Here is an 8,863-nt window from a genome sequence, read left to right on the forward strand (position 1 = left end):
ATCAAATGCGTGTTTCAGAAGGTTTTGGAAAACTTAGGCTTGAATTCGATGTGAATTGATGGTTTTGATGTTGTTTGAGGTGTTTTGTTGATTGGAAAAAGTTTGAATGATGTTATGGGGTGTGTTGGCATGTTTGGTCGGGGTCACATGAGGCTCGGATAAGTTTTGAAAAAGTTTTTGGAAGATTTTTGCCGTTTTGAGCATAAGCACGTAATGATCCAAAGGTCCATTTTTAGTTATTGAGATTGAAACTTGATTTCGAGACTTTCTGAATTTTGATAATGAATTATAGGACTTATCTGGAAAGTTTGGTCCAATTTCATCAAGTCACGATTAGGTTTTTGACGTGAAACATCTGATAACTGTTTAACGAGCGAAATGGATATCGCACTGAGCAAACGAGCTCCGAATTGAGTTTCGACTAAAGGGATATGTCTGTATCATTATTTGTGACTCATAGGAACAAGAATCATCGAATTCCGAGGTCCCAGGCCCGAGAAATGAATTTTTGAGAAAAATTGTTTTCTGAAAATATTTAAGGAAAATGGAAATGAAATTTGATTAGAAAGTGATGATATCGGGCCCGTATTTTAGTTTCGGTTCCCGGTACAGGTCTTATATATGGTATAAGCACTTTCTGTAAAGTTTGGTTGAAAACGGACGTCATTTGATGTGTTTCGGACTCAAAATGGAAAATTTGATGTTTTATGAAATTTGAAAGAATTCTTGGATTTTAAAGCTTAATTCATGGTATATGACATTATTTTGGCGATTTGATCGCATGGTTAAGTTCGTAGGATATTTTTGAGTTAGTGCATATGTTTGGTTAGGAGCCCCGAGGGCTCGGGAGTGTTTCGGAGGTGTCTCGGAGTGATTTCGGACTTAGGAAAATTTGGAGAAAAAGTGCAGAAATAGTACCCAGTGAACAGTACCGTGAACAGTAACCGCGCGGGGTAAACAGTGATCCGTGTACAGTAACCCGTGAACAGTGCCAGACATAATGTTAAGTTCGGGAGATTTTCCATTTTTAACGATTTGGAGCTCGGATAAGGCGATTTTTCGGGAGATTTTCGGAGAGAATAACGGGGTAAGTATTCTTAACTCAATTTTGGTTAGATTACTCGAATCTATTACAACATTAAATCCGTGAATTTAGCGGGAAAAGTTAGAAACCCTCTCGGATAGAATTGAGAATTTGAGGGTCGAAATGTTATGGAAATTTGATAATTTTGGTATGGTTAGACTCATGGAGAGATAAGGAACCCGTTGATGTAAAAAAATTTGAATTTTGAGACGTGGGCCCGGGGCTCGGGTTTTTGCTAATTTCGAGAATTTGGGTATTTTTCGATTGTTTTGATTGGGCTTTGTTCCCTTATCATATTATGACATATTCGTTCTGATTTTGGATAGATTCGAAGCACGTGGAGGCCAATTCGAGGGGCAAAGGCATCACGAGCTAAAGAAGTAGCCGGTTTGAGGTGAGTAATTGATGTAAATGATGTCCTGAGGGTTTGAAACCCCGGAATTTCACATCGTAATGCTATATTGAGGTGACTTGCACGCCGGATAACGGGCGTGGGGTAGAGCACCATTGGGGATTGTGACATGATCCGTCCCAAGAGATGTTTTTACCGTGTTTTCTACTTGAACTAAATTGAGAATCATCCTTACGTGGATTTAATTGTTACATTTGGGCTTCTTGCCAATTATTTGAATCCTTCAGGGATTGACATCACTGTTTTCGCATATATGCATATCATTTGATCTCAGTCCAAGGTTTTAAATACTGTTTTGCAAACTCAACCATCTTTCTAAGATTTGAAAATTTAAATGATATTTCTAAATGATATTTCGGGCTGAGAACTACTGTTTTACAAATGCCCAAGGGGCTTATTATGATTTCTGGACTAAGCATGGATCGGGCTGCGCGCCGCAACAGTGTTACATTGATATTGAGGCTGAGAGCCTGGTTGATTACATTGATATTGAGGTCGAGAGCCTGGGTGATTATACTGATATTGATATGAGGCCGAGGGCCTAGATTTGATGCCACGAGATGGCTTGATATTGCGCTTGGGCTGTAGGAGCCCCTCCGGAGTCTGTACACACCCCCAGTGAGCGTCGTCGACGATAAATAAATATGGATGGCTCGGGCTGCACGCCGCAGTGGGTACCAGAGGGTACCGTCATATGCATTGCATTGCACTCATGCATTTATTCCTCATCTGCATTATCCGCCATAATAATTATGTGCTCTTATTTCATTGACTGGTTGCTTCATACTATTCTGAGCCTGGAGGGCTGATACTGTTCTGAGATACTGAGCCCGAGGGGCTGATATTGTTTTGAGATACTGAGCCCGAGGGGCTGATACTGTTCTGAGATACTGAGCCCGAGGGGCAGATTTCTACTTATTATTTTGATACTGAGCCCGAGGGGCAGATTTCTACTTATTATTTTGATACTGAGCCCGAGGGGCAGATTTCTACTTATTCTTCTGAGATACTGAGCCCGAGGGGCAGATTTCTACTTATTATTTTGATACTGAGCCCGAGGGGCAGATTTCTACTCGTCATTTTACTGCCAAATTACCTGTTTTACTGGTTTAAAAGAAATTTCACATGATGTTTCACTAAATTGTTATTTTAAATGATTTCACTGCTTCTGTATAGAGTGTTGTGTGCCTTAACGTGTTTTCTTACCTTCAGTTATTATTTATATTTATTACTCACTGGGTCGGAGTACTCACATTACTCCCTGCACCATGTGTCCAAGTACAGGTATTCCTGAGGCATAGAGCGAGTTTTCTGCTGTTCAGTTTTCATCAGAGTTATCGAGGTAGCTGCATGGCATTCGCAGCCTTGATCTCTCCCATCTATCTCTATCCTTTTATCCTGCATTTTTCCTAGACAGATTTGTAATATGTGAATATTCTGTATTAGAGGCTCATGTTCGTGACACCGAATTCTATTGGGCTATGTTGTGGTATCCTAATTGAACTTCCGCAGATTTTATTATTATTTATAAACTTGAAAGTAATGACTTAGTAAATTCTCTGTAATATTTATCTAAAATCTGAATAAGAATTTGGGGTAATGTTGTTGAATGGTCGGGCTTGCCTAGTAGTGTGTTGGGTGCCATCATGATCGAGGTTGGGGTCGTGACACTAAAAATATTAGCTCCTAGAATAACAACTACATAACTATGAACTCATTTCCAATTAATTAAATTAAAATTAAAATTAAAAGTGAAACTATTATTTATCAATTAGCTAAATAAATAAATAAAAATATTTTTTTGTAATTTTTAATTGTGTGATAAAATAAAGTAAAAGAATCAAAATTAGTTCAAATAGCGATATTAGGCCTAAACTAAATATTTACATGCTAAAATATATAAAATCTTGGGGAGGGTCAAAAATCACATGTCTACAGCCATTGTTACAATAAGGACATTGTGGGTTGCAGTTGATCCCAATTGTATGGAGGAAGCTCCTAGTTGGGAGCCTCTTATGGGTGAGTAGCCAAATGAAATGCTTGATTTTGTTGGGAGCTTGCAACTTCCAGATCCATTTGAATGAGCTTTCCTCACCAGAATGGAGGCTGGTGACTGTCCTGCTTAGGAATGAGTAAGCAGAACTATTTGAGAATTGTCCATTAGGAGTCAAGTTCCATATAAGGTTGTATTCTTTAGTTGGAATAGGGGGGATAAACACAAAGTTCAACAGGTTCATGATACTTGGAGGTAGGGCGATAGACAAAGCTGATGTGTCCCAAGTTCCTAGACTGTGGATTGAGCTAACCTTAGCATTTAGGACATTTTGGATTAAGGGGCCCTCAATCATCTGTCTGATTGCTAGTTGATTAGAGATTCATGTATCATTTAAGAAGCTGGCCCTGTTTCCTTTGTGGACTACCCATCAGCTTGCTTTATTGCAGATTTCTCAGCCCTTTAGGATGCCCTACCAGATTGTTGATTTTGGGTGTCTAGGGTATCTAGAGGCTCTAACTAACCTGACATTGCTGGACATGTTGCAGTGTTTATGAATTAGAACTCTTGCCCATAGACTGTTGGTATTCTTATAAGTCCTCCATGCAAGATTGGTAAGGGAAGCTTTGTTCTTGATACTAGCTTTTTGGAGTCCTAGCCCTCCCTCAGCCTTGGTCTTAGTGACCACCTCCCACTTGATTAGATGTAACTTCTTCTTTTCAGGGGTGGTACCCCAAAGAAAGTTCCTTTGGATTTTGTCAATCTGATTAGTAACTTTAGTGGGCAGTTTGATGTACTGCATTACATGGCTAGGAATGTTGTTTAGAGAAGTTTTGGCCAGTACTTTTCTTCCAGCCATGTTGAGGCATTTGGTTTTCCAACCAGCCAGTTTGGATTGCATGTTATCAATGATGAATTGAAAGTCTGCAGATGTTTGTTTTTTATGAAGAATGGGGAAATCAAGGTATTTTCCAAAGGATGTTGTGTGCTGGATGGACAGGGAGTTGGAGAGGTTCTGTATGGAGTCCTGTAGAATGTTTGAGGAAAACATGACTCTTGATTTGGTAAGATTGATTTTCTGCCCTGACTGCTCATTGAAGTTCTGCATAATGGAAAGAATGGTATTACAGTTCCTGTCATTGGCTTTAGCAAAGAGGGTTAGGTCATCAGCAAAGAAGATGTGGGATATTTTTGGTCCAGCTCTGCTTATACTTATGGGTTGCCATTGGTTATCTAGGACTGCCTTATCAATAGATCTTGATAGTCTTTCCATGCACATAATGAATAGGTAGGGAGACATAGGGTCTCCCTTCCTAATGCCTCTTGAAGATTTGAAGGAATCAGTTTTTCCCCCATTAACAAGAATGGAGATGGATGAAGAACTGATGCAGTACATAATAAGCTTGGATAAGCCTTGGGGAAAGTTGAAAGCAGCGAGGGTGTCTATAATGAAGGACCATTCCAGCCTATCAAAGGCCTTCTCTAGGTCGATTTTTAGGATCATGTTGCCATTTCCCCCCCCCCCTCATTTTCCTGAAGTGAGTGATGTATTCTTGGACAATGATGGCATTATCATAGGCTCTCCTATTAGAAAGGAAGCTGGCTTGGCTTGACCCAATGATATGGGGAAGGATAGGCTTTATCCTGTTCACAATGATTTTTGTGACTGACTTGTAAATGGTGTTACAAAGTCCTATTGGCCTAAAGTTTTTTAGCATTGAAACTTGGGGGCATTTTGGGATTAGGCACAAAAGAGTTTGGTTCGTGGTGCCATCCATAGATCTTGAAGAAAAGCATTTTTTACAGAAGTTTTTGACAGAGTCACCTACTATGTCCCAATACTTTTGGTAGAAGAAGGGGTGGAGGCCATCAGGGCTAGGAGATTTAAAGGGTTTATGAGAGAAGATTGCCCTTTTTTATCTCACGCAGGTCAAGAGGTCTGTCCAGGAAAGCTCTTTGGCTTTCAGACAGAATGGGTGATATAGTGGAATGGCTGGTGAAAGCCCGAGGGGCTTTTGTGTGGGATGTGGTGTATAGATCCGTGAAGAAGCCCAATATTGCTACATGAATATCCTTCTGTTCATGGAGCCGGTTTCCATTCTCTTCTTTAAGAGAGAGAATTATGTTCCTCCTTCTTCTATTAAGGGTGGAGATGTGAAAGAATCTAGTGCTAACATCACCCTCATTTAGCCAGTTTATCCTAGATTTAAGTTTCCAGAAATCTTCTTTATTTTTTAGGATTAGGTTCAGTTCAGCAGTTAAATTTGTTTCAAGGTGTAACAGGTAACTACTGAATTGGTAGCTAGGAGATCTCTGAATTCCAAAAATTCTTGCTAGGATTCTTCTCTTTTGGTGGAAGATGTTTCCAAAAACTTCTTGGTTCCACTTGGTGACCAGAGTCTTGAAGGAATCAATGGATTGGAGGAGGTTGGAATGATCTGAGAAAGCCCTATTGATGATGTTAGGGAAGGATGGGTGGCTAGCCCACATTGTCTCGAACCTGAAGGGCCTTGATGGGTTGTTGTTTGGAGGCCCTACCAAGTTAATTTGTAAAGGGCAGTGATCTGAGTGGGTCCTAGGTAGGTGCAGAATAGTAGCCTCAGGGTACTATTGAATCCTGTGAGCACGTGATTTTTGTTTCACGGAAACTACTCCAAAAGAAATCGGAAAAGAAATAAAACAAGTTACTTTCGTGTACAATTTTGAGGATTTATGTGACATTTTGATAATTGTTTTGTCCGAAAATGCTCGCCTTGCTATAGTTAGAAAAATACAAAAATACATGTTGCATGCATTTAGGAAAAAGGGTAAATTTAGGAATTAATTAACCATTATTTGGTTTTTAAAAGCGAAAATCACAAAAATATGCATTTCTATTCTATTTATTGTCGTGGTAATTTTATTAAATGTTTTAATTCATGCGATAATTGTTGTTAGGTGTTAATTAATATTTGTGTAGTTTAATTTTAGTTTTTAGGAAATTTTGGTTTAATTATAGGAAGGAAAATACCGGATTTGGGCCAAAAGTTAACTGAAAATCAGGCCCAAACCAATTTGCAATGACCCAGTCCAAACCAGGGCTCCAGGACCTCCCCAAACGACGTCGTTCCAGCCTATTAGATATGGACCGTTGATCAAACAGATCTAACGGTCTAGTTCATCTCCCGTCTAAATTGAAACGACGCTGTTTAGGTGCGCCTAATTAGAGTTGTTCATTTCACTTAATCTAACGAACTCAAACCACCCCCAGATGCCCGACCCATTTGGCCCCGGACCAGCCCGACCTCCTTTCAAGTGGAACGACACCGTTCCCTTTAAGTGAAGGGATCTTGGCCCTCGGTTTCACCTGATCCAACGGCCAGGATCCGTTTTCCCCCTCCGTATATAAGGCCTCGCCCTTTACCCATGCCCTCAAACCAAACCCCCCCCCCCTTCGCCCACTATGCACCATCGTCCCAAACACAAACCCAAACCCCATGTTCCAAACCCTAGCCGCCCCCATACACTCTCACCGTAAACTCGGCCACCACGACGCCGGTGACCACCAAAATAACACTCCTGATGCACCCAGCCACCCTGAACACGAATCCATTAGCAGCCTGCTTCGAATCATTCCCCATCGTCTCGAATCTTTGTTTGAAGATTCGAACAAAACCCCGATCTACACAACCCACCCCAGATTCACACCAGTCATTACCCTGCCCTCACTCATGACCAAACCAAGCTTGGTTTGGTCCGAATCTACCCACAAATCCTCAAGCCCCAAATCGGACTATTCGAACCCTAGAACACAAGAACTTTGGTAATCCGGCCAGTTTTAACGGAGGGTTGGGGTCTAATAGACCTTAATCGAAGTGTTCTCGGTTGAGAATACCTCGATTAAAGTTTGTAATGGTCGAGTCCAGTCAAAGCTTGGGTTGTTTGTTGTTGAGCTTCCAGAGTAAGTTCTCTTTTCCTTTTCTGTTTCTGTTTGAATGGTGTTTATGTTTGTTAGCATGTTTAATTAGTTTGGATGATGTTTCTGATATTTTCTTTCAATTTTTCTCCATCTTCGTAAGACTTTTTTATTTGGTCGATTGTTCTTCTGTTTATGGTTGAATACGTATGGTGATATACATACTCGATTTGATCAGTGTCATCAAGTGTTCCATTCATGTTGTTCCTCTGTTTTGTGCAAAGTTGTCTGAAGCCATTTGGGACCCTGTTCGTATTAATTGTTTAATCGACTGATTGTTCTACGTTATAATTAGTATAGTCGATTAGATAAACGTCGTCGATTAGTTTTATAGGACTGAATGTTCAAATATTCTGATTCGTATAGCTTCATATGATTGATCGAATCATTGTCGTTTAGCTGATTGTTTGACATTATCTGTGAATGGTTTGTAGCTGCAGTGTAATAGCTAGAACTCAGTTTAGGGCAGCTTGAGTTGGAACTTTCAGAAGTTCAAAATTTTAGGCTGTTGAAGCAGGGTAAAACAGTAATAACTAGGGGTTAACAGGGGTAGTTTGGGGGTGTGAAAAGATCAGAAATGGTTAGTTTAAGTTGGGCTGACAGTAGGGTACTGAAGTATGATTAAACTAATACAATAGTGGGGAACAAAACTTGGTAGCATGGGATGTTAGTTGAGTATTATAATATGCCCATACCATTTGAGTAATAATAAAATGAATGGATGGGGGATCAGTTGGATGGTCAGCTGCCCATACCATTTGGGGCACAAAACACCTAATAATGGGAAATAAAGGGGTATGGGCAGAGTTGAGGTCTGAAGGGAACGAGGCACCCTGGGGCTTGCCTGTATTTTGCCTATAAATAGGCTCATTTAGGGTAAAGTAAGGGGCTGGACAGTTAAGTTGAGAGCTGGACAGTTTTAAGTGTTAAGAGATAAAAGAAAAGGCCAAAAACAAGGCTGGACTTTCAAACCTTGAATAGGTCATCCTAAATTCAGAGTAATAGAGAGTTAAGAGTGTGCTGGATTTTTGAACATAACAAATCAGAGGCTATTGTTTTCTGCATCTGTTTCCTTCTCTACTTAGCCTGTATTTGTTGGGACACTGTTGGGTTTTCAACTTAGTTTCCATGGTTTCTCCGCTGGTTCAACACTGTTTCAGCTGAGTGTTTTGGGTTTTCTGAGTTCACTGTACTTCTGTTTGGTTTAAATCTGTTGTTGGTTTCTCCTACTGGGTATTACTGGATTTTTGTTTGGTTGGGTTTGCTGTTGATAACAAAAATCTGATTGTTGGGGTTGTGTTGCTGTTTTTCTGTTGCTGCTGTTGCTGTGTATGCTACTGCTGCACTGACCATTCCTCTTCCTCTTTTGCTTTCCTATACCAGGTACACTACCCTGAACCACATTAATGTAAGCTCGTT

The 8,863-nt window shown here is 40.3% G+C and overlaps 1 protein-coding gene across 1 annotated transcript; it reads right to left on the reverse strand.

Annotated features, from left to right (window-relative positions):
* Positions 1-5,382: 5,382 nt before the first annotated feature.
* On the reverse strand, positions 5,383-5,979 carry LOC138883041 (uncharacterized). Its single transcript, XM_070163701.1, has one exon. The coding sequence runs from the start codon at positions 5,977-5,979 to the stop codon at positions 5,383-5,385; it is 597 nt and encodes a 198-aa protein (XP_070019802.1).
* Between the last annotated feature and the right edge of the window lie 2,884 nt (positions 5,980-8,863).

Source organism: Nicotiana sylvestris, chromosome 2, assembly GCF_000393655.2.
Source record: "Nicotiana sylvestris chromosome 2, ASM39365v2, whole genome shotgun sequence".
Taxonomy (NCBI): Eukaryota; Viridiplantae; Streptophyta; class Magnoliopsida; order Solanales; family Solanaceae; genus Nicotiana; species Nicotiana sylvestris.

Excerpts from the sequence above, each read along its gene's own strand:
- LOC138883041 (XM_070163701.1), bottom strand. The coding sequence starts at position 5,979 with ATGTGGGCTAGCCACCCATCCTTCCCTAACATCATCAATAGGGCTTTC.